This window comes from Callionymus lyra, chromosome 18, assembly GCF_982586985.1.
Source record: "Callionymus lyra chromosome 18, fCalLyr1.hap1.1, whole genome shotgun sequence".
NCBI lineage: Eukaryota > Metazoa > Chordata > Actinopteri > Syngnathiformes > Callionymidae > Callionymus > Callionymus lyra.
In genome coordinates, this window is record NC_141835.1 from 16,230,751 (window position 1) to 16,256,649 (window position 25,899).

The 25,899-nt window shown below is 40.5% G+C and overlaps 1 protein-coding gene across 2 annotated transcripts in view; it reads left to right on the forward strand.

Annotated features, from left to right (window-relative positions):
- Positions 1–1,276: 1,276 nt before the first annotated feature.
- kif26ab (kinesin family member 26Ab) overlaps positions 1,277–25,899 on the forward strand; it is an 87,401-nt gene continuing 62,778 nt past the window's right edge. Inside the window, exons 1-2 of one of the 2 annotated variants that reach the window (XM_087779221.1) lie at positions 1,277–2,288; positions 4,844–5,065. In XM_087779221.1, the coding sequence (XP_087635347.1) occupies positions 2,169–2,288; positions 4,844–5,065 (342 nt within the window). In that variant the 5' untranslated portion in view covers positions 1,277–2,168. Of the gene's footprint in view, positions 2,289–4,596; positions 4,748–4,843; positions 5,066–25,899 lie in introns of those variants that run through there. The other variant, XM_087779222.1, reaches the window with a different exon arrangement.

The following is a 25,899-nucleotide window of genomic DNA, read 5'->3' on the forward strand; positions in this document are numbered from 1 at the left end:
TATGCAGAAAAAAAAGTACAATAAAATGTGTCAATCAATCAGAAAACCTTTTTAATGATTAACAATTAACAATATCTCAACAACTGAGGACAAATGGTCGTTTTGTTATTGTTTTTTAATATGTGTACTGTGTTTTGTAAACTGTTAGCTAGGACAATTCAAATATTGCATTATTGAATTTTATGATACATCAGAATTATACGCTAACATTAAAGGATTAGCATAGGTTGCTAACGCCTTACCTAACAGCAAACAAGTTATTTTATCATGTTCTCTTTGGTTGTCGAGATCATGTTAGTCTTTTAAGTTTCACGTGATATAATACTGAACCATTATAGGACATCTGGGTCTATTTTTACCAACAAAAGTTAACATTTTTCCCCTTTAATCTTCTATCCTTTTTATTTTCTCCACCTGTCGACTAAGCGTTTTTTTCTCCCATCTTCGTCCTGGTTGAACTCCACAGCTCAATCTGCGACGAGCCTCTGACGATTAATTGAATATTGATCAGTGCTGATGAGGTGGTTCTGGTTACTGAAGACAAATGGATCCTGACGCGTCTCTGGGACGAAACAAAGACAGTAATGAAGGTTTATTGAAGGAGGATGAGAGAAGAGAGGATGAGCTGCTAATGATTTTAAGTTTCTACATGGCCGGATTTTTATTGTCTCCGATGATTGTTTATTTGTCCGAAGAGTTACTGAGACTCGGCTCACAAAGGCATACGAACATGCTTCCACAAGGGGGCGCCAAAAGCGAACATGTTAAATAAAACATGGATTCATTTTTTCTTTTTTCCACCTGTGGTCAGATCTTTAACTGTTTTTCAATTAAGAACCATGGTGTCCTGATAATAGAGGTGTGTATGGCAAGAATCAGGCGGCAACAATAAGATATATTGTGTAGAACAAGGATATATTTGTAGTATTGTCGAGTACTTGACTTGGTTTTGCGGAATTCACAGACCACATGACTTTTGACGAAGTCGTAACTGCTTTCATTTATTTTGAAACCAAAACATGTCCAAACATCAGCTTTACAAGCTACTGATGTTACTGTTTCATAAGCTTCCTAAAAAAACATAAGGACTGGTGCCATCTAGTGGCCGGAAGTTTAATTTCAACACAAAAATGAAGAAACGCCCTAAACATTAGCATGTTAAATGTAATAAGAACATTGAATTATTTTAATTTAGACAACCTTTATTAAAATATAAACCATGAAAAAAACATGGTTAAAAAAAAAGTGAGTCCAGCTTGGGGGTCTAACGTTAGTGGAGAGTCAAAACGGTTCCGCTTTTATCTACATTGAGCTCTGAAATGAACAAAACTATTGTAGTGCCACAATGTGTTGGATGTAATACATGATAGAATATTAGGAGTGCCATAATTTGGGGTGGGGTAATTTTTCGGGGTGAAAAACAAAACAATAAAATACTTATTTTCAGTTTATTCTAATGTTTTTATTGCAAAAATAATGACACTACTGCTAATCTGTAAAAACTCTAAATCGAGTTACAAATCAGTGTTGATTTGAACGCTACTTTAGCGACGCTAAAAGCGGGAATAAGAGACTGTCTTGTTTAGCTAGCCGCAGATCTAATTCAATACTCAGGAACAACAGTATTGTTTTATAGTACCTTATCATTTCCGATGTTTGTCCAGAGGCTAGCAAAAGTATTGTGTATCGATACATACCTGAAAAACATAATTTGAGCTTTTCATTTTTAAATTAATCAAATTTGAGATTCTAGCTTTTCAATGTCAATATACTGGAAGGTGACGTCATAAGGATGGCGTAAAGACCATCCAGCAGATCAGTCTTGACAGTAGGTGATCATTGTGGTGGGTGAGGAGGGGGAGGAAGGGGAGGGAGGGAGGGAGGGAGGTGGGTGGTGAAAGGAGGAGAGAGAGAGGGATAGAGAGAGAGAGGGAGGAGGAGGAGAGGACGGTGGGGGACCAGATCTGAGAGCATCAGTTGCGCAAGGTCCCCCCTCAGAGTCACACCCGGACCAGGATGAGTGAAGAGTGGATCTAACCCGTCTGTGGATTCTACTGGATGTCCGGGGTGACGGACCCGCAGGAGGACCGCTGCAGCTTCAGGGGACATGAACTAGCGGCTCGAGTCCCGCACCTGGACTGGAATAGCGATCTGGTTTCTGGAGCCACATGGCTTTACCGCGCACGCCGGGGTCTCCGGACCCCGGAGTCATCGACCTGGGGACTATCCTGGTGGACTCGGACATCATATTCGGGTTCACGAGTCACCTGCTGAAGCGGAAGAAGAAGGTACGAGTCACCTGGTGACTCTTTGAACACACGAAAAGTCTTGGATCACTTGATTTAAAAAAAAAAAGAAAAATGAATTTAGTTTAATTTTAAAATAAATACACGTTTTAAAGTCTATATCAAATAAAGTGACATTTTAAAGAAAAAACTTGCGTTTTTTCGAAACCTAAAATGTTTTAAAGTAAATAATAATATGAGTTTGACCGGTTTTAAAGTACTTAGAATCCACATTTACGCACAAAATACACATGTTTTACTCCGAACGATAAAAATATTTAACAAATGTGTAAAAAAAAAAAAAAAAAAAATCTGTGCGTAACGTTCAACCAGTGTGTGACCCTCATGTAATAAGTGACATGAAAATATCTGTATAAAGGAGAATTATTATTATTGTTTTTTTTTTAAAAGGTCGCTTAAAATAAAAAAAGTGTTTGAAAACATGTTTCTTTAACTAGACATTTAATATTTAATAACAGTTTATATACAGTCCATTACTTTATGAATCGTCATTTTAGTTAAAGGAAAAAACGGAAAAACTACTCATAACGTAAACAGAGTACGTGGTGTTCCTTAACCTATACAAGACTAATCCTAAAATTTCCTCACTGGACTAAACAAATTTTTGACTAAATCAGACGCAGATAATCGATAAATAAGCACCATCTGATCTTCCGACAACAAAATAACAAAATGTTGTCTTTGTCCCTCTGCAAAGGGTCGTTCGGGGCCACTGGGCTCTGTCTTCTGTCGCTTACATCAGCAGCATGAAATATTAAAAGTTCACTAATGAAATATTAACCTCAGACCTCCCCACTCAGTCATGCTGTTGCACTTGTCGGCCACATGATGGCGCCAGTGCTACACTGGAAACTAGTTGAAGACGATCGTGTGCTTTTGCTTTACATTGTTGCTTTTAGTATATTTTTGTTAACTCATATGTGTAACATCACATTTCTCCGCTACACTTTACTAGACTTTCCATTTCATTTGACCCTGGTGTGACCTTCTGATTGAAGCTCCGGATTTTAAGTGGTAGAAGCAGCAGCTCTATGCTGAGTCTTAAATGATGCCATTTATTTTAATTCTGACATCATTTAACTGTTTAAGATACTGCTAGAGATTTAAATAAAAAGGTAAAAGCGAGAAAAGATTAATTTACATTTAAATCTTTTGGTTTCGGTTCTTTTTTATTTTTGCACCGATTCCTTGATAAGGTTTGAAAAACTGCAACTTCTTCTTCCCTTCCTACCATTAACAACCAACACCTCAAACTACTCAACAATGACAGTCAGTGCCATAGACAACAACAACAAATACTTTCCGAATCTTCTCATGAATTCCAGAGATTCTCCCGAATGACTCGAGTTAATAAGTCACTCACAAACACAGCGGGAGCAAACATGTTGTTTGGTTAAAAAAAAGATACAGACAAAATACACTAAATACCTCTTGACTGGAGTCATACAGATGTTTTGAGTCACTCCTGATGGAAATGATATATTCTCCTCACAGCTGGTTGAGTCACTGAATCAGAATTTATAATGACTCTCAGAGCCACTCAGAACCTCGACGTGTGGGATTCTTGGATTAATGAGTCTTACAGATGTTCCGAGTCTGTAATAGAAACTGAAAGGGTGTTTGAAGTCTTCCTCTCCAAGATACAGTACGTTCCTCATCATAACCATGTTTTGAACTTATTACTTTATAAAGTTCTCCCTTGTCTGAAATCTCGGCGAACGAGAGGTTACGAGACCGGAGTCCATTATGACGTAATAATGGCTTCACTCCTCCTCCAGCCAGCTTTGTTTATACAACGAGTCCCTTGGAGGTGGAGACTCCCGGGATTGATGACATGTGGCGACAAACCTTTCTGTTTAACCAATCGCAGCAGAGTGGGTGTGGTTATGGTAAACAAGATTGTATCTCCAGAAAAAACAAGTGTTGTCAGTGGGCGGGGCTTAAGCACGTTTTCTAATGTAAATATTTCAATGAAAAGAGAGTTTTACAGCAACAGACACATACTGATGATACAAAAAAAAAAAAATAGCGATAAGTTGACTTGGGACTCACCTGCATGTGTGGGACTCACTGATATATCTGCTGAGAGACAACACTTGTTCTCACGCTGGAACCAGCTGGTTAAAAAACGCTGTCAGGGTCTTTACCTCCAATAAACGGCTTCACATCAGCCTCACTTCGACCCTCCTCATGCCCCCCGGGTGAGTCTATCTCCCCCCCTAAAGACCCCCCCCTCTGAAGCCTCACTCCGCCTCCCTCACCCAGAACTCCGCGGCTTCTAGACCTGAATGGAGTTCTCACTCGCTCCCGGCAACTCTGCTCGATGACAGTTAGATGAGGATCCGCTCATGGCTATTTATTAAACATCAGACCCTCCACGCGCAGACATGCACGCGTGCGGGTCCCCTGGTGGAGGCTCCTACTCCCGCCGGGTGTTCACCGTGAGTCCCACTAGACTTGTAGATCCGCGCAGGTGCGCCCGAAAAAAAGGAGACCCGTTCTCTCTGGTGTAAACCCTTCTGTCCATGTGGTTCCAGGTGGAGGGGTGTCAGGGCGGGGAGTCTCCGTTCACCCCCAGGAAGAGGCTCTTCTCGGCGGAGGACGCGCGCTGCAGCAGCCGCCCCGCACCCGAGGGCGCCGGGTCAGTGTCCGTCAGCGAGTCCCTGGAGAAGAACCAGCGCTCCTGTCAGCTGTGTCAGAAGAAGGTGGAGGAGCTGAGGTCCATGGCTTCATCCTTGGGGGACCAGGACGCGTTAAAGGTAAAACAAAAACTTTATTCAAAACTTTATATTTTAAACAATTCTGAATAAGTCAGGTGAATCGATGACGTCACGATGACTCGACCCATCATATTCTCAGGGTAGTCTTAAGGTGTCATTCTTGTAAAAACAAAACAGACTCAACTTATGTTTTACAGTCTATTAATATAAATGTTGTTTCCCAAGTTTATTTAAGAATTTGACAGTTGTGTGGTTACGTTGTGTACTACTAGCTTACACAGAGAGAAACCATCATAAATATCATGTTCCAATGTTTCCAGACAATAATAATAATATTAAATACCATAAATACATTTAACATTACGACCATCAGGACTCTTCAGTGTTACCTTGTTGGTCACAGCTGTGGCCCCCATACCCCAGATTCCAGGGGACCGGTATCGGTCTGTGTGTCATTGGTTACCGGGTCGCACAGAAATGTATATTTTTTTCATATAAATACTATTTTTTTGATTGTTACTGTTTCCAAATATAGTATTTTCTCCAACCTTATGTTTACCTGTGATTGTTGACATCCAAGTTTAGTCCAAAAATGAACTTGTAAACCATTGTAAATGAGTGAAACACATACTGTATATGCTTTATTTATGCTTTTTTTTATTGGTCCCTGTGTATAACACTGACAGTAAACTGGTCCATGGTGCAAAAAAGTATTAGGCTACTTATTGGGCTACTGTAATGGCGGTTATATAAGCTCAACATGGTTTTTCTAAATCAATCAATCAAGGTTTATCTGTCTGTGGCCAAATAACTAAAAAACACTTCCAGTTAAATTGCTGGTTTTGTGTGAGCGAGTTCTGAAACTCATTATGTTGATGTAATTGTTCATAACAATATAATGAATATAGGTATCGAAGTGTAACAATAAAATAGAAATGAATGGCAAAAAGTCTTTGTGAAGATGTCAATGAGCTGCTTGGGGGAGGTCTACACTCTCTTTTCTGAGCGTTTCAGAATAAAAAAGAAAGAGAAAATGACTAGTGCAAGAAGTCGGGCACCATGAGTGTAAATCAAGAATGTCTCAAGAAGAAGAAGAAACTCTCACAACAGACTTCTGCACCGAGTTCAGTTCTTGTCTAAGATTCTTTAAAGAAAGCTCTGTCAGTGCACGAGTGTCTGAAGTGGTCCTTGGATGTTAAAAACAGCTTTGAAAGTGTCCCATTGTTTTTCCAAACAATGCTTATCTCTTACATTTTGCTGTTGGGGAGTGTATAGAGGGGTGGGGGGGGCAGGGGGCGTGGAGACTGGAGAGGAAGCAAGTTGAACTTTGAATTGAAAGTCTTCCTGTATGGTTGCAACAATTCCCACCACTGTTAAATATAGTCTGCTGTGTGTGGGGGGGGGGGTGGCGGCGTCTTCAGGTTAGATTACACCTCTGATGCTCAGACAGAACAAGGGGTCAGTGTGTTGTGTTCTGATCTCTGTAGGTGGTTCTATCAGATCCGGGCAGGTATCAGGTGAGTCAGCGACCGCTGTGGTCCAGCATGGGAACCTCTCGGGTTCCGTAGTGACGAAGAGTTTTGACTTGAGTTGTAGTCGTTGTTGTTATCGGAAGGGGAATGCGAAAAAAAAAGAAAAAAAGTCCCTCCCTCTCCATCCCAAGGAAGTCCTCAGACTCCCCCTTTCTCGGCCCGGTCCAGACGCATTGTTTGGGTTGCAGTAGTAGTGTTTGTAAACACAACAATCCCATGCTGCATGTGTTTACACACACACATGTTTGTTAGCGTGACCATGTGCTCTCGGTACAGTCTGCGGTGGAACCTTTTAAAAAAGTACGAGCTGACTTTTGTAGTTTTGTGTCAATACGTGTTTGCGAAACACACATTTGTTGCTGATAGAAACTCATCTAGGAGATAAGAAAACGGCCAAAAAACGTCTGCAAAACAGTGGCGTCACATGATTGTGATGATTTAAAAATGTTTTAGTCGTTTTTAGATCTGTGTGCAAATTATATACTTAAAATATACAAATAAATAAAAAAAACATGACTAAAATATAATAAATAATGACCATGATAAAAAAAAAAGATACTGTGATTTCTTTTACCCCCAAAAATACGGGTCAAAATGGGGTCACAGGCATCATGCATTGAAACAAAAGCAATTATATGATTTAATGATCCTTTTGTGACGTTTATTTTTGACGATACACAGTAACAAAACTGTAGTATTTTAACCCTTGGGTTTCCTCTGGGTCCCGGTGGCCCCAAAACAAATGTGAAAAGTTAGTTGCTGCTGTAAATGAAGCACTTTCAAAAGCTAAATGCATAAAGTTAAAATCACAGGGTTTCAATATGTTATCATGCATGATTTTGATGATGAAATGTGTTTGTGGTATCCCTTGTGTTGTCTCTGGGTCAAGGTGTATGACTTCCTTGGCTTCCAGAAATACAAATGCAGTGGTGGAGGCTGTTCACTTTGACCCAGAGACAACACAAGGGATACGACAAACACATTTGTTTTGGGGCCACCGGGTCAATTTGACCCAAAGAGAATATAGGGGTTAACTATATACTTGAATTGTTTTTAACTGTGTCAACTATTTGTGTAGAGATCTTAAAAAGCACAGCTACCATTACGTACGCAGACAAACACACAGTTACACACACAAACAGTTTCCTAACTTCGTACTTGTCGCTCTTCACTTGTTGTCGTACAATCCCATCACGAGTGTAACACAACTCCGGCGGCTCTATAGCGCAGGTGGAAGAGATGCTTCACATTCTTTGTCCGCGAAGCGAAAGTGAACTCCGAGCCTCAGACGTCTCATGAAAAAGTGACGAGCGTGTCACGGGGAACAATAGCAGGTCTGGACAGAGGAGATCCTGTGACCCGCACGAGTCCTCGCCCGCGGACAGGAGCCCCGGCCCGTCACTCACAGTTTAGACGGAGGCCGTTACCCGATACGTGGCTAAGCGCTCGCTGGTAATTGTGTCCTCTGAACCGTGACGGAGACGACGTTGAGAGAGAAGAGAGAACAAAGTTGACGCATGACACGTCAACACGAGTGACAACTTTGTGATTTTTTTCTTAATTTAGTTGATCCTTGATTGAACATTTCAAATGTATTTGAACTGTAGATCAGTCACAGGTTCTAGAAATGGCTTCATTCATTTTCTTTTCTACAAAAAATGATACAGGATTTTTATGGTTAAAGTCTCTCACAAACATTGTATAATTTAGATCAAATTCCCATCTTGATCAGTGCTGTGATATTTGCACTCTTTGAACGAACTTGTGCAATATTAACCTGACTCAAATAGTTGCATATGACAGTATTAAAGTAGACCGTGTTGTGTAGGTTTACTCCGGGCACTCTGGTTTCCTCCCACAGTCCAAAAACATACAGAGGTTAATTGATAACTTAGGGAAATTGTCCAAAGGTGAGAGTGTGTGTGTTTGGTTGTCTGTCTTTGTGTGCCCGGCGACAGACTGGCGTCCTGTCCAGTGTGTCGCCCAACTGTAGACTCTGGGATAGAAAACTCGTGACTGAAGAATTAACTTAAACGTTCAATAAGTTACTGGGGTCAGGATTTTTAGGCTAATGTCTACGAAGATGGGAAATCTTTTTCGATCTTTATTTGTAATCAAACACTTGAATTCTTCTAGACGGATAGATGGATGGATGGATGGATGGATGGATGGGTGGGTGGATGGATGGATGGATGGATGGATGGATGGATGGATGGATGGATGGATGGATGGATGGAGGATAGAAAGATAGATACATAGATAGATGGATGGATGGATGGATGGATGGATGGATGGATGGATGGATGGATGGAAAGAAAGATACATAGATAGATAGATGATGGATGGATGGTTGGATGGATGGATGGATGGATGGATGGATGCATGGATGGATGGATGGATGGATGGATGGATGGATGGATGGATGGATGGATGGATGGATGGATGGATGGATGGATGAATGGATGGAAAGAAAGATACATAGATAGATAGATAGATGATGGATGGATGGATGGATGGATGGATGGATGGATGGATGGATGGATGGATGGATGGATGGATGGATGGATGGATGGATGGATGGATGGATGGATAGAAAGAAATATACATAGCTAGATAGATGATGGATGGATGGATGGATGGGTAGGTGCAAATATTCTGTTTTGCGTATTCGAGAAACATTCCCAAAACATTTGAGGCATCAGTTAAATCCTACATTCTTTGTGTTGTCTCTGGATCAAGGTGAACTTCAATAAATACATATTCAGTGGCGGAGGTCGTTCACCTTGACCCAGAGACAACACAAGGGATACCTCAAACACATTTCTTTTTGGGCCTTCGGGTCACTTTGACCCTGAAATAACAAGGGTCAAGAAGTGTTTCGTTGTTTTTCTCACACTGTGGACTGAAGTCCATGTTCAGAGTCAATGTCGACGATCTAAAACCATCCATCAGGGTTCTCACCGTGAACTTCCTCGTGACCTTCACAAGTTTAGAAAATCCCCCCCCCCATCTGTTGTCCTCCACTTTCCGCATTAAATTCAAATCTCTGACCTTTTCAGTACGAACTTTTAAAACCCCCCCGATGCGTTTTCCCGAGCGCCAGCCAGTCAGAACTTACCAATAATTCATATTCAACTTTGAGTGCAGAGTTTGGGGCAGAATAATCACCTCCGGAGTCGAGATGCTAATTGGCATCTGTCGGGGTTTGATTGGCTGCTGTAAAGGTTGCGGAGTCGGAGACGGCGCTCGCTTCCCTCATAAATAGAGCGAGTTATAAACCGACGATTAGCCGGTTCCGAAAACGAGGGAAACGGGTCAGTTTCACTCCGACACCTTTGTGATGAACTCGGCGGCGGCAAGATAGAGAGACGAGGCGGGGGCGTCCGAGATAAGCGGCGATGTAATGAAGCGGCGTCTCCACAGGCGGCCAATCGCGGAATAGATATGCACGACGTGTCCGGGGCCTATTATGGCCGGGGAGCCCGGGCGTGACTGCCAATGTGGCGACAGAAATTAATTCCCACCACGAGGCCCTTTTTTTTTTTGTGGGCTTTTTTTTCTCTCCTTCATAAATTACTTAAAAACCCGTATTTCACACACACACACATCTCATTTGGATTCAGGTTTTGTACTTGCTTTGTTCCGCGCTTGACCCTTGATCCAATTAAAGTTGTTGGTGAAAAGCACAAATCAGTCGGTGTCTGCTCTCCCCGAGCTCCGATAGGAAATTAATCAGCATCAAGTCGTTGAACTGAGGGAACAACAGTCGGTTCAGTTGAGAATAAACACTTTTGATGGATTACCTCCGGGGCTGTATCTTAAATGACAACTTCTCCGTTTCACTTTCGGCTTATTTGACTTGTTCAGCAGCCCTTTGATGACGTGTGTGATTAGTAGGAGGTAAAGAAGAGAGTGCAGACAGGGTGGAGGCAACTTTTCTTATCCTTCGCAGCTAGAGGTGGTTTTAATATTCCCTTATTCCCTTATCCCAGCTAGTTTGGGCGAGAGGCAAGGAAGGAAAATGGAGTAAGTGAAACCATGCAAACTCGTCATTCTGGTGACAGAACAAAAATGCAATTTGTGTGTCAAGTTGTTTAATATGTATAGAGCTCCAGACATGACGTGGTAAACAAAATACCAAGTCGTCAAATTCAATCTTTTGGATCATGGATGGCAGTTTGCCAAAGTATAGCTCATGGCTACACCATACGGCAGCTCATCTCAACTTCCGGGTTCGAGACCCGCCCAGTAATGGTCATTTTTATGTGATTGATTTTTACAATCTTATTGTAATAGAGCGATTTATTTATTTGGTTATAAGTCTCAATAAGAGACATTGTTTTGAGAAATAACTAAACCTTGAAAAAGTGTATTCTGATGAATGTACTACCTTCGAATTTGTACCATTTGTTAGACAACAAGATAGGTATTACATTGTATTTTGTTGAAAATCGGAATATTTACACAGAACCAACTTCGACAACACTGAAGACTTTGGTTGTGGTTTTTAGTGATGGTGCGCTTGGTTTGCTCACCCAGTCCAGGAAAAGTATCAAGTGCACCAATAATGTGTACAAGCTTGAAATAAAGTCGTTTATACGTTTCTTTTTGGAACAATTTCTGGAGGTTTCAATACAATAGGGACGTTACAGACGAGCAGTATGAAGGGATTTGGATGTTTTTAAGTGTCATTTTTGGATGATGACAAGTGAGCTCCAGTCGCTACATTAAAATGAACAAATATTTTTGTCTATAACTGAAAAGGAACAGATTACTCTATAAATAATCCCAACCCTTAGTCGATATAGTAGTAAAATAGTGACATTTGGGTGACAGTCCAAAGATCCAAATTAAATGTTTAAACGTTCATTTATTAAATTAAAGTTTTTAATCTCTTGAGGTCCGAAATTAATTAAGTTGTTGGACCTGGGTTTGGCCCCTGAACCATGAATCCGAAATGTATGACTTAGACAAAGAAAAACATAAGAACCAAAAAAAAAGTAGAAAAAAAATGACCCAGTTAATTTTGGAAGGAAAATATCCTAAGAAATGCAAGTAAAAAGAGTTATTTCAGGTGTTAGTCCAGGCCTCTTAACTCTGTCTGCTGCCCCCACAATCCAAGCCGTTGGTCTCCTCATAGAATTGATTCAACCTTGGGTCCCTCGGGCTAAAAGCAAGATAAGATAATCGCGGCTGTTGCCGTGAAGCCTCCATCGTTTTCACCAAAGAAGAGAAACCTTCACAGACCCCAGATCCGGGGCGAGCGGGCGGAGTCGACCCATCTTTCAAAGCGTTTCCTCGGACGCATCTCCGTCGCATCTTCTTCAATTTACATCTTTGATTCGGTCGCCCCCCCCCCTGAGGCGGGGTAACCATGTGCAGGCGTAGTGGAGGAGGAGGAGGAGGGTGGAGCGCATCACCTTTCATCAGGAGGACAGAAGCGTGCGAGGAATCCTGGAGTGGATCCACACACACACCTGTGCAGACGTCACCGTCGCCCTCCTGGCCATCTGGCGGCTCCTGATCACCTCAGGAAGGAGCCCAGATGTTGCTGGAATCTAAGACCTCCTCAATCCACTCTCAAAAACAAGGTGCGGATCAGCTTCTGCGTCAAAAGGTCCCGTGACCGACACCAACAACACGCCGAAAGAATTCCACGCATCGCCCCGTGACGGCCGTGTTTGACGAGTGCTCGCCCTCACGCACAATAGAGCCGGTTCAGGAGGGTTTGGCGAGGGATCATGGGCAACAATGAGCCAGACTGGTCTCTGCTGCCGTGGCTGAAAAAAAGGCTGCCCACCCCCCCCTTCCCCCCCCTTCGGCCCCGGCGGGGCCACAAAAGCAACAGTTGTCAACACGACCACGTAAATCATATCTACTTTTTATGTGCGTGCGGGTGAGAGGGTAATAATAACACCCGGGTTGGTGAACTTCTGCAGTTGGATCAAGAGCGACCAGTGTGTGATGTCGTCCTTCTATGGTTCATGATAGCGACTTCACAGTGGCCATAGAGTGACCTTCATGTTTTGTACGTTCAGGGTTCCGTACTTATTATACTTATTTATATTTATTTATTTTAAAAAAAATATTGGGGACAGATTGAACAGATCTTCTTCCACATGTAAACTGTGTGTCTGTGTTTTCAATGTATTGTTTTGATTGTCTAAGCGCTTTGTGACCCTGGTCTCGAAAAGCGCTATATAAATAAATATTACTTACTTACTTACTTACTTACAATTAAGTTTGGAATCTGATTTTAAGTTATTATTATACACATTTTTAAAAGCTAATTCAAATTTTCAAAAGCTAATTCAAATTTTTAGCAATGGACTGTTTCTCTGAATGAAGATCATACAATCTCACGTTATCATTCATATAGCTTGTGTTATCTCAGGGTCAAGGTGACCCCGAAAGCCCGAAAACAAATGTAATGGTTTCTACACTTTGTGATTCTTTTGGGTCAAAGTGGACAACCTTGAGATTCAATTTTGTTTACCATAGCCACGCCCACTCTGCTGGGATTGGTCAAGCATTGAGGTTTTTCACCGCCCGTCATCAATCCCGGAAGTCTCCAACTCCAAGGGACTCGTTGTATAAACAAAGCGGGTGTGATTACAGCTGCTGCTCTAGTAACCTCTCTTTCGCTGAGATTTCAGACGTGAGAGAACTTTATAAAGTAATAACTTCAAAACATGGTCATGATGAGAGGAAGACTTCAACATTTAAGTTGTGAGTGAGTCAGTAATGTTGGGTTTTCACAAGAGTTGACCTTTAATTGTACGGAAATAAATAGTGTGAAAAGGAAAATGGTATTTACAGCCTGGATAAAATGTTGGAGTTTAAGACTGTCCTCCCTGTCGTGACATATGTTATGTTGTAAGACCTTGTCAATCTATTCAAAATCACATTTTTTTAAATCTTATTTATGGATGTTATTGTGTAATCTGAGCGGGGCCCTGATCCATAGAAGCTCAGTCCACCAGAAGAGTCCAACAGAAGACAGTTGTTGTGTCTGTCATGATGAAGTGTGACGTCGACCACACAAAGCCACTCATTCACTTCACTCCAGTCCAAGAAAAAGTGGTTGAGATAAATTCCCACTCTGGCGCAGGCCCGCAGCTAATCTCTCGCCCGTCTCCATAAACCCGGCCGATCGACAGCGAGTCTTGTGGTAGCAGACAAATCACCGGCTTATGGCAGCGCGCTGAAAGGGAACGCCAGCGCTGTGTGTTCTTGCCAAGATAGATGTGTAGACAAGGCTGTCGGGCGTGGCTCCCCGGCTCACTGCAAACACCGGATCAGCGCCGTGCAAACTTAGACTTGACTCGGGATTGTTTGCTCCTGTCAGATGTAAACTGAGCTCTTCCATCTGTCGGGGAAGCTGCCAGATTTGTTTTCAAACACACGGCACACAGAGTTGGAAACATTTGAGCTCATCAAGTCAAAGCACATTTGCTAGTTAATGTTTTTTAGATTGAAGTGTCGACGGAGATGATGCTTCACAGAAATGCTTTGCAAGTCGAGTTTTTCCACTTCCCTGAAGTATATTAGCAGACAAATGTGATAGAAAATAGATATTTTTGGTTTTGAAATGATTAATCAAACATGATTATATTAGCAGGAATAGATGGCAGTAGAATAAAAAAAATGATTAAGTCAACTGTCGATAAAAACTATAAATAAAAAAACACTAAAATAAGAAAAATACTATCAAAGAAAAAAAATGTGTAGAAAATATTGGAAAACTTAATTAAAATAATAATACTGTCAAGAATAATAATTTCTTGTACCAGTAGAAAATATTGGGGAAAAAGAACAAATCTAATCAAATGATGATACTCGCAATACTATTAAGAATAAACAAATTAAATCAAAACATAATCCTTATGATAATAAAACTTTAAATATCCCCAAAAACAGCTCAAAACTGACCATGAATTTTCTGTGTTCACATTAAACATTCTTCACTCAATGAACTCATCTTTTATCTCGTCTTGCTGACGATGTTCCGTCTTGATTTTCTTGTGGATTTATTTGACTTAAAAAAAAAAGAAGAAAAGCTTCTTAAAACAAAACTATCAGTCAGGGGGGAAAAACTAATTTTAATCACCAGAAAAAGAAAGTAAAAATGATTGTACCAGTAGATAATATTGGAAAAAAGGACAAACATTTAAATGGTAACACTGTCAAGAATAATGATAAGAAATATAAATAAATAAATGAAATATAATCCTTATAATAATGTGTATTTCAGCCATTTATTTTTAAAACAAATCTTAAAAATTTCAAATATTCTGACCATGAATTTCCCCTGTTCACCTCAAACATTCCTCACTTAATTACCTGTTTTTTATCTCGTTTGATTGACGATGATCCGTCTTGATTTTCTTGAAGATTCCAACATTTGTTGAACGTTTCTGGAAACTGGAAACAGCCTTTACTTTACTTTCATTACCTGAGTCCACCTCAGGCCCCACGGACACCGACACACCCTTGATTCAGATCCACGACTCCCTCCTTGACTCGTCCCGTCTGCGGTGTTCATTTCATGCTCGAGCGTCCAGGACGAGCGTCGATGGCGACGGAGCGACGTGACGGTAAAAGAGCCGTCATCCGTCTCCCTGAGCTTAACTGCCGCCCGTGTATGATTGCATCGTTACAGGCGTCGCCGTCGTCGCTCCGTCTCCGGGCCTGTCAGGAGCAGGATTTAATAGAGAAGTCCGCGGTCCTGAGAAAATGACATTGACTACTTTTAATCTTCGGTATTCCGAGGCGTGGACATGCTATCGCACTGCCATCGCCACGGTTTGTTCGCTGACATTTAAAAAAAAAAAACGGGTCCGAAATTGAAATTCTCTTCACAGTCGGACCCGGTTTTTAAAAAGGTCATCAGTGTGGATCTTCTTAATGGCGGTTCTGTCTGATGTGAGTACTAACCCGTGAGTCGCACACCGCCGCTAGCTTCCTGCAGCTGTAAAAAGATGTTTGACTGCCGCGCCGCGGTGTTTGTCACAATTACCTGACGCCACTTTCTCCGGGCCTCGTAAACACTCCTCCTGGTGGAGTCCATTGAAAAAAAAAAAATCCCTCCTGGTCCTAAAACCTTAATCGCTCCCTCCAGACCCCGAGAGGAGCTGCCATTGTCCACGCACAATTAAAATATTTGTCCTTCATGCTCTCCCCTCTTGTTATGGTCTTTTATGGAAGCTTTTATCTCCTTACATGTAGCACCTGCACTTAAACCTCCGTGTTTACGAGCCCGGCGCTGCTCAGCGGGTTTGATCGCTTCGGTGTCGGCCGAACACGTTTCCAGTCGTGAAGAAGACACGATGATGTTTTTAAGGGAAGCGAAAAGTTTTTTTTTTTACAAAACTAGAAAAAATAGTTTTCTGGAAAAGCTATAAAAAATGATGCTGGTCGTAAAGAAAACAGTTTGGTGAATTCTGTGTCTGAATTTGTCCCTGTTGACTTGCCATAAAAACACAAAGATACAATTTAAACTCGCCATCAGAACTTCGGTGATCGCAGTGGTTGTCCAACCTGGCTCCCATGATGCAACCCTCCCCAATAACAGAAGCTGATTGGTCACTACAATGTTGATCAAATATTAAATACATATAAGGAATAAGAACTGTTTATATAATACAACAAACCAAATGACTCGCGTTTGATCGCTTCTAGTGTACTTTACGAGAGCCACAGACGTTCTTGGGAAACAACATCACGTCAGTTTTATCAAACTGAAGCTGCTTGTTTTAGGGTCAATGTGACACGAAGGCCCGAAAACAAATGTGTTTATAGTATCCCTTGTGTCATCTCTCGGTTCCATAAATACATATGCAGCGGCTGAGTTTAATCACCTAATGATATTTACCATCATCACTACGCAGCGATTAGTAGTAAGTTTCTGATTTGCAGTTTTACTCTTGTTCATTTTAATCTTTATATGTTACATATAAGCCCATAAATGTTTATTTAAATAAAGTATTCTTGTCAATAAATATTAAATATAAACATTTACACCGGAGCTTGTCTGCACGACATTAGAAAAGTTTATGATTCATGTTATTTATGTTCATATTATAAACGTGTTGGTAGCAGAAGCTCAAATGCTAACATGCTACACGGACAGGAAGTACTCTAAACATCGCGAGAGCTTCGACTGTAGACAGTGGACACTGAAGTGTCTTTTTTGGGACCAAGGAAATGGACATTTCTACCAATAACTCTGAAAATAATCCTAACACTTTGTCGACATATGTATAAAATGAGTGAAATTTGAATTGTTGTCATGTCCTGTCATTTATCGGCTCTTTTTTCTATCACTTCCTGGTTTTATTGTGAAGTCCCGATCCCTGTGTGTTCGACTTCCTCTTGTGCTTCTGACCTGATTGCTGTGATTCGTGTCACCTGTGTCTTCGTCTCACCTGCTCCCCATTATTGTGACCTGTTAAACAAACAGCCTTTGTCCATCAGTCTCTGTCGTGACGTCGAATATTACTGGTACGTTTGTTGCTCTTTTGTAGTGTTTATTAAGTTCAGTTGACTTTTTTTGTCCCTTTTTGGTTTTCGGTTGAGTTTGGAGTCCTGACTCTTGTGGTTGAACAATCACTTTAAAACATATAAATTAGCATTGTTGGCATTGTTAGCCACATTAGCATCATTCATACGTCAACACTCCTATGTGTACTATGTGTTACTACCTTGATAAGAGCTTTTTGCAGTTATTTCTGAACGACTACAAATACTACTACTGCATCCACATGTAACTACAACACCGGTCAACACTATTTTCAAGTGTTATCAAATACTACAACTCGTAATTCTGCAACCATGGACCAAGTATACAACTAAATGCTATTTATTCATCAGCATTAACCGTTAGTATCTACCTCTACAGCTGGTTTTAAAAATTCAAAAAATACAGAACCATTACGATAAAAAGGCTAACTTCGAAGTAACCTCTACTACTAATACTGATATTAGTTAACCCCTCTTATATTTAATAAAGATTGTAAATGCTTCCATTTGTGTACAGCAAGTACCACTTGATGAAAATATAATCTACCCGTAAAGTACTTCTAGTACAAAATGACTACAAAAAAATACTCCCCACAGCGAATATGACATAAAACGACAACAATACTTATTAATACATTAAATTCTTCTAAATACTACAACTATACTGCAAACTCATTGCCGTAACCTAGATGCCACTAAGATGCTGATTCTACATAGATGTACAAGTACAACATAAATGTACAAGTACCACAAATTAAGCTGTTACAACTCATTCTAAAAGTGGAATTACTTAACTAATCATAACTGGAACGTATAACTTTATTTTTGATTTCTGATACTACAGCCAGTTTTCCTACACATAATACGAAGTACTATAACAACATCTACTTGGCTCTATTTACAGCTAGCGAGCATTGTTAGCCACATCAGCGACATTAGCATCGTTCATACTTCAACACTCCTTCCTTCACCAGCTCATATGTCATATATTTTGTTGTCGACTTCTGGGAAAGACGGTGGCTCTTGTTTACCGTCGTAAATATATCGGCATCAAACAACAAACACGGCTGGAATGTCTTTGAACAAGTCTGAGCGATGCCGGAAACGTTCCGTTTCCTGAGATGCCCGCTGGAGAGGAGGGAAGCTCCGGCTGTGCACACCTGCAGGGTGTGACGGCGGTGTGTGGTCAAACTGCCATTAACTGGACGGGTCTTCAAAAATGTTTACGTCACGTGACCTTTAAATGACTTCATAACGCATGACAATATTGATGCGCTTGAATAAATACTGAATACAATACATCTCGGTTGCCATGGTGATGACAACATTATCACTATGATTATCATGTCATCACTGCTGAGAGAAATGTACGTGTGTTGAATTAAAATGTATTTTTTTTCATTGAGAATCCTGTTTTAATACAACAAAACATTCTAATTGTGTGTAGTTTTTGTGTCCATGAGTTCTTTGTTAACCCTTGTGTCGTCTCTGGGTCGAGGTGAGCCGAAGGCCTTAAAACAAATGTGTTTGTGGTACCCCTTTTGTTGCTTTTAGTTTAAGGTGAACAAACTCAGCTGCTGCATATGTATTTATGGAACCCAAAGACGACACAAAGGATACCATAAACACATTTGTTTCCGGGCCTTCCGGTCACATTGACCCTAGAATAAGGGTTAATGGAATCATGAATGTACTACGACAACATTATTCTACTAAAGAAACTATGACAGTAACTTCAAATATTCAGTTTTTTCAACTTCTTGCAGAACGCAGTTCCACGACAAGTAGTACTTTTAATACTTTGAAGCTAACACATACAGTAAGTGGCTTAAGCTAGCACCGGTTGGTTTTTAGTGACAAAGGCCTTAAAATAATATCAGATTTTAAGAGAGCAAAGTGGCTGTCGGTTCAAATCCGTAATTCTTTGTATACAATTAGTTTGTAGTTCCTCTTGGCACTCCAGTTTCTTCCCAAAATCCTTCATTAATAAGCTTAAACTGTGTTTAGATGTAGGTGTGTCCATGCGTTCTTTGTTTATACAGTATGTGCCTGAGTAGTGGTCTGGTAACCTCTTCAGAGTTCCTAACTGCCTCTTGCCCCGAGTAGCTGGGATTAGTTTAAGAAGTAGATGTTCGCAAAATATGTTTGTATTTGAAATGAAACTAGATATAAATGTAGCAGTGAAGGCGTATTTAATGTAAAGATAAAATCTTTTCATCTAAATGTTGCTACACTTCTTTTACAAGACTAGCTTTTCCAGCAGCACATCTTTATCCACAGGCTGTACCTTCACTTCTGCCCTTGAGTTTTTCACCCGAGTGAAGTGAAGAAGGGGTCAAAGTCTAAATCTGTCTTCTCTTCTCTTCCATGTGCCGCCTCCATCACCTCCATTCAGGTAAGATGTTTCTCCTCCGCCGCCTCCACACAGTCCATCTTCTTTTCATCCCACTTTACTGAAAGACCCGGGTCACACTTGAACCTGCTCGCTCACCACGCGTGACCCGTTTTTGACCCGGGGTCTGGGGTTCCGAGGCGTCGGTGTGAAGTCGCGGGGCGGGGTCGTAAAGCGCCGCCTCTGAGAGCGACGGCACCGAGAACAATGCTTGATGATGAGCTCATAAACAGGAGCCGCTGGATCAGAGTCCTGCTTCTTTTCAAAGCTCCTCTAATGACCCCGGCGCTCCGCTTGTTGTGTCTCACCGCGGTGAGCTTCCTGACAACATAAAAGTCTCTAAAAAAAAAAAAAAAAAGTCTCGGACTAATCCACACCTCCCTCGGCCTTCAAAGCGACCCCCGCCCTTCCTCCCTCTCGCCGTGTTGAGATATTGACGGCCTCACCTCGGGTTCCCCGCGGCGACCGCGGACGCTTTTCATCTCCACTCTTTCTCTCTGGCGGCCGTGACTTTGGTGCTCTGTTTTCGTTCTTTTCTGCCGCCTTCTTTTGTGTGACGTTGTGCCGGCACCGCTGGGAGGAAGTCAGCGGGTCACGCTGGAGGTTTTTCAAACCTGGTGTGAGTGAGTGTGTGTGTGTGTGTTTGTGCGTACTTAAACACACTCTGGTATGAAAGGAGTGCTGCGGTGTTCATTGTGGAAGTCTCAAACTATACATGAAAGAATCACAGTTGATACTCTTGGGTTGTTTTGTTGAACAAAGATAACAAATTTTGCTTTCGAAATAGAAATCTGACACAAATGACAAACACGAAACACAACTATGCTAGCATGCGGCTAATCAACAGTTGGCAGCTTTAGCTAAAAGCTACACAAACTAAAATAAATATTTAAACATACACTGACACACACATCAGTATCTCATAATAACTTATCATATCACAATCATTTTTTAATTTCCAATCACACAAATATTTGTTGACAAACCCCGGGCTACAAGCTAACTTCGGTAGCTATTTGTAGCATGTGTACAACTTGTTTTTAGACTCATAAAAGCTTTTTAGTTATTGTTTTGGAACAATACAAATACTACTGCATCCACTTGTAACTGCAATAACAGTCAACACTACTTTAAGTGTTATCAAATACTACTAGTCGTACTTCTGCAACAACCACGACAAGTAAACAACTAAAAGTTATTTATTTACCCGTTAAAGGAAGTAGTACTGAAAATAGTTGTACTACAACACAATCTGTAGCATTAACTGTTGGTATCATCTTCTACACCTAGTCGTACAAATTCACAACCAATACAGAACTTATTTAATTAGTACCGCTAAAAGACTAACTTCGAAGTAACCTCTACTACTAGTATAATTACCATCCCCCCCCCCCTTTATTTAAAAAGGATTGTAAATATTTGTGTACAGCAAATACTACTTGATGAAAATATATTCTCCCTGCAAAGCTAGTACAAAGTGTCTGAATTCTACTAAATTCTATAACTATACTACAAACTCATTGCCGTAACCTAGGTAACACTAAGATACTGGTCCTACATAAATGTACAAATACTAATTAAACTGTTACAACTCATTGTAAAAGTGGAATTACTTCAACACATAACCTTATTTTCGATTCCTGATACTACAGCCAGTTTTCATACACATAAAACTACTTGGATCTACCTAAAGCTACTAGAGATAATACTTTTAAATGAATGACTACTTTACCAGCTACACACAAACAAAACTGCAATCCAAAATACCTAAGTGTTATATTGGACCTCTAGTACTAAAGTTGATACCACTAAAATACTTCATCTACAAACCAAGAACTACTATGACTACTATTATTATTTTATTAAAGAAACCATGACAAAAGCTTCTTTCAATAGTGTTATTTAGTCAACTTCTTTAACGTCACTAGTACCACTACAAGTAGTACTTTTCTACACATTAGTAGCTAAAGCTAGCGTCAGGTGTTCTCATGTTGACACGAGGGCCTCTGCAGAAACCACACTGACGGGCAGCAGGTCATTTGTTTGTGCGGCCGTGTTATCAACCGCCACTTCCTGTCAAAACAGGAAAAGAAAATGGAGGCTAGGAAAGTGCTGCCTTGATGCCGTGCGCGGCCCGGGCTCTAGCGCTGACCCTCCCGGGTCGAGAAAAACAGCCCGGGCCAGGGCGTTACCAGCAGCAGGACACGCGGACGCGGTATTTTTATCGCCGTGACGGGATGCTGTTGCCAGCTGTGGACACATGACAGGGGTCAGTATTATCTCCAGGCCGGGTGTGAGGAGCGAGGGAGACGTCCTCTCTGGCCGCCCGCCCGAAACATCATCGTCATCTCTGTTTAGAGAGGGAAATCCTTTTTTTGTTGTTGATCTCGACACTTTCCACCGGAGCGTGTTCTTAATTAGACAAAAATATGTTGTTATGGGATTTTATAGCTCGTCTTGCTAGCACGACATGAGTGTCGAGGAGAAGTCGGAGTTTAGTTTTAGAGGCTGAAGTTGAAAGAGAAGAGTGAGAGTTGGTAACTAATAGTTATTTGTAAAGCAGGTTTCTAGACCAGGGTCACAAAACACTTGAACAATCAAAAGCAATACACAGTTGAAAATACCTACAAATCTAAATAGTCAAAAAGACCAAGACACATAAGACAAACACGACTCTCAGAAAATCAGGGGAAAGCCTGCACAAATAAAATGTCTTAAGATGTTTCTTGAAGGAGTCATTAGATCATCAAACACAGAGGAAGAGAAAGATTGTTCCAAAGCTTAGGAGCAACAGCCCGGAAGAATGTTCAGGAACCATCAGTAGATTCTGGTCCAGACCTCAGAGCCCGAGCTGGGGTGTAAGGCTGGATCAGATCAGTGATGTAAGGAGGAGCCTGACCATGAATAGTTCTGAAAGTAAGAACCATAATTTTATAATGGATCCTGAAAAACTGGCAGCCAGTGAAGAGTTTTAAGGATCGGAGAAATGTGAGTTCTTCTACTAGAGCGGGTCAGAATTCTCGCCGCAGTGTTTTGTATCAACTGCAGGCGAGACAAATTCTTCTTGTTTATACATGAAAATAAACCGTTATAATAGTCTTAACGCATGGATTATAAACTCCAGATCGTGTTGTGACAAAATTTTCATAAGTTTGGAGTGACAACAATAAAAAACAAAATGCATAGTTTGTTATTGTAATTGTCAAAAATATTAGTCGTCTCAGTTTGATTACTGATTTCTGTTTAGACTTTTTACCGTGTTTAAAGTAATAAAAACAAACCTTATAACTTATATTTTTTTAATCGTTTATTTGTTATTAAGCTATTCAGTGTCTTGAAAAATGTTTTACTTTTTAAAATAAATCTAAACAAACCAAGGATACACCTTTCATTGTCGCCATTAAAGGGTTAATCCTCTGTCTTGATGTAAGATCTTGATGTCTCATGAAGATCAGAATCTGGACTGTAAGACCAACACGATGTCCTCTAATGTCCGTCTTGCAACATAACCAGGATTAAAAACTCCGGCTTGTCCGCTTGAATAAACTTCAGTCATCCATCGCCTGCCCGGAGGCGGCGCAGGTAAAAGCTTCAGCGTTCCCCATGATTTGGATAAATGAGGAGGTTTGGGACGGAGCTGCCCAAACAGCTGATGGGGCAGAAAGCTAATCATTGACAGGAGAGAAATGATAATCATCTCTGTGAAACTGACCGTTCGCTCCGCTGGAATCCCAGGAATGAGATGGAGGAAGTGATCGAACCATGTCGGGAAAATGGTTAAAAAAAAAAAGCTAAAATGTTGAGTAAAATACGTTAAATTACAACTAACAGTCCAAAATTGAGTGAAATATTTAAATTAAACAAAATAAATCACAAAAAATCTAATTTAATGTAGTAAATATTCATTTCCACGTTTCAGCACGTCCACCCGCAGTGGTCCATGTTAGGACGCTGCGTGAGTTACTGGGTCTCTGTCGTCTCTGTGGCAGGTCTGGACTTCATTTATCTTCCACACAGACCTTCAGGTGCAGTTCCGCCGCGCTGGCATGAGGCCACGGCGGCCCTGACCTCTATCAGACGCACAATTAGTTACCCTTTGACCCCGGCAGCCGCTCAATCAAACCCCGAGCACGCACCGGGCATGCTGCTGCATCCCGGGACCTACTTGACCACCATGACCAGGAGCTGCTGTGTTTGCTGCCGAATATTAGTTCCTTTTTCTCGTGATCTCATCGCTGTGACGAAGAAATGAGTTTAAAGAAAATGAGTTGCTTTAAGATAAGGTTGATGTTGTCAGACAAGATTTAAGAAACAGACTTTGTGACCCAATACTGGTCCACAGACCGGTGGTTGAGACTATAATTGTATTTCATTAAAAATGTAACGCTTTTTTAATTACTTGAAAATGAAAAATAATGTTCATTCTAAGTAATACAATTATTTTATTTTATTTTTTTATTTTTTTATTTAAAAAAAAAAAAAAAAAAGTTTTAATCTTTCTTTAAAAAAAATGAAGGGAAGAATAAGTTGCATGTTCGAATTAAGGTTTTTCAATTAAATAATTAAAAGGTAAAACCATTACGATGGATAATAACCAGTTTTCTATGTCTTTTCCCTCGAGAGTTTATATTAGGTTTAGATGAAAATACCTTCATGAAAAAATCGGAAAAGGATTTACGTTGCAATACAAAAATATTTAAAACGCGAGTCGTTATTCTAGAAATTTGTTAGTTCAGAAGAAGATTTTGAATAACTTGAAAAGAAAAATAACATTCGTAATAATAAGTAATAAAAAATATATATTTTAATATTAAAAGATGCAACAAAACAAAAAAATATTTCTTTAAAAAATATATATGTAATTACTTTTTTTTTCTCACTATAAATGTATTTTTTGTGTTTTTATTTCAATTTAAATATATTTTAAATAATTACATGTAGATGTAAATATTATTTATATACGATTGCATCATAGTAATGTATGGATTTGTTTTCTTACATACTTTTCTGTCCATTGGTTTGTTCAATATAATTGTTTTCAATATTTCAGAAACAGGGTTGAGACATATTAGGAAAAATAGAAAAAGTCTCATTATAACCTTGAGTATCGAACATCTTCCTAAACTAGCCTGTATTTTCCACACACACCTTGAAACGCGACGGCCTCTGACAAAGACTTGCTCTCTCTGGTTGTAAAAATTCCTATTTGATTACAGGTTAGTGTTTCTTCTCTCTTCCTCATCAGATAAATCTCCTCTTCCTCGGCTGCAGGCTGCGGCGACCATCTTTTAAAGTGCCGTAAACTCTTTCCCAAGCTCTAAAGTGCAGCGCGGGGACATCACTCAGGTCTGTGCCGACACTCTGGGACGGATATCATCTCCGCCTTCCAGCTAAACTGTAAATCTGTCGACTCATTGTTAGCTTCATGTTCCACTCGCTGCTCCTCCGTGATTCAGTCGTCATGTTTTTATTGAGCTCAAGCTCTTTTTGTTCTGTTCAGGTTGACCGCAGACTGTTTACGAATCTAGTTTTTTACTTTAAAATTTAAAAAAGTTACTCCTGATTGGTCCAGCCTCCTGATTGGTCCAGCCTCCCGGGCACCTAATGCTGATTGGTTCATAAATCTGACAATAGGGTTTTTGAAAAACTTGATGTTGATGATGTGATCAGTGTCTTTGGGTTGAGAAGATCAAATTAATGAACGTAGCCGCAGCTCCTTATTGGCTTACCATGCTAGGTTGCTAACTGTGGTGATATTTGTAGCAACCACTACAAAAAACTGATACAACATTTTTTTTACAATCGAGTTAAATCCAGAAGTAATAATACCAATAATGACAAAACATTATCTACCTTATATAGCTGTACATAAATTCTCGTATTTGTAGTTTAATATTTGTATCTCAAAAGTATTTTTTTTTGTTTTTCTTTTGAAATCACTGTAACTTCCCCTTTTAAATTTAATTTGATATAAATTATATACACATTTTGAAGTAGTTTCCCTTCACAGTCAAACATTTGTGTGTATTTTTTCACAAATGGTCTCAAGTTGTGTGAACGGACCAACTGGGACATTAACGACTTCGTTTTACGGTTTCTCTGCCGCAGAATTCAAATAATCCTGAACTTGTTAATCAAAGAATGGCAACAAACACGATCCGTGACAAAGAAGAAAATACCAGAACTTATTTGACTCCCCAGAGCCCCTCCCTGACCCGGCCGTGGCACCACAGCTATTTACAACTTCAAATGAAGCAGACCAAGTAGGTCTGGTGGTTCTGGGATTTCTGGGGCCTGGCTTTAGGGGTCAGGGACCTTGGGTTCTGGCTCTTGTTCTGGATTATAGTCTCGGGCTTTGTCGAAGTACCTGGGTCGAGGTCTGTGTTGGCTTTATTGAGTCCTGGGCCAAAGATTGGTGCAGGTTGGCT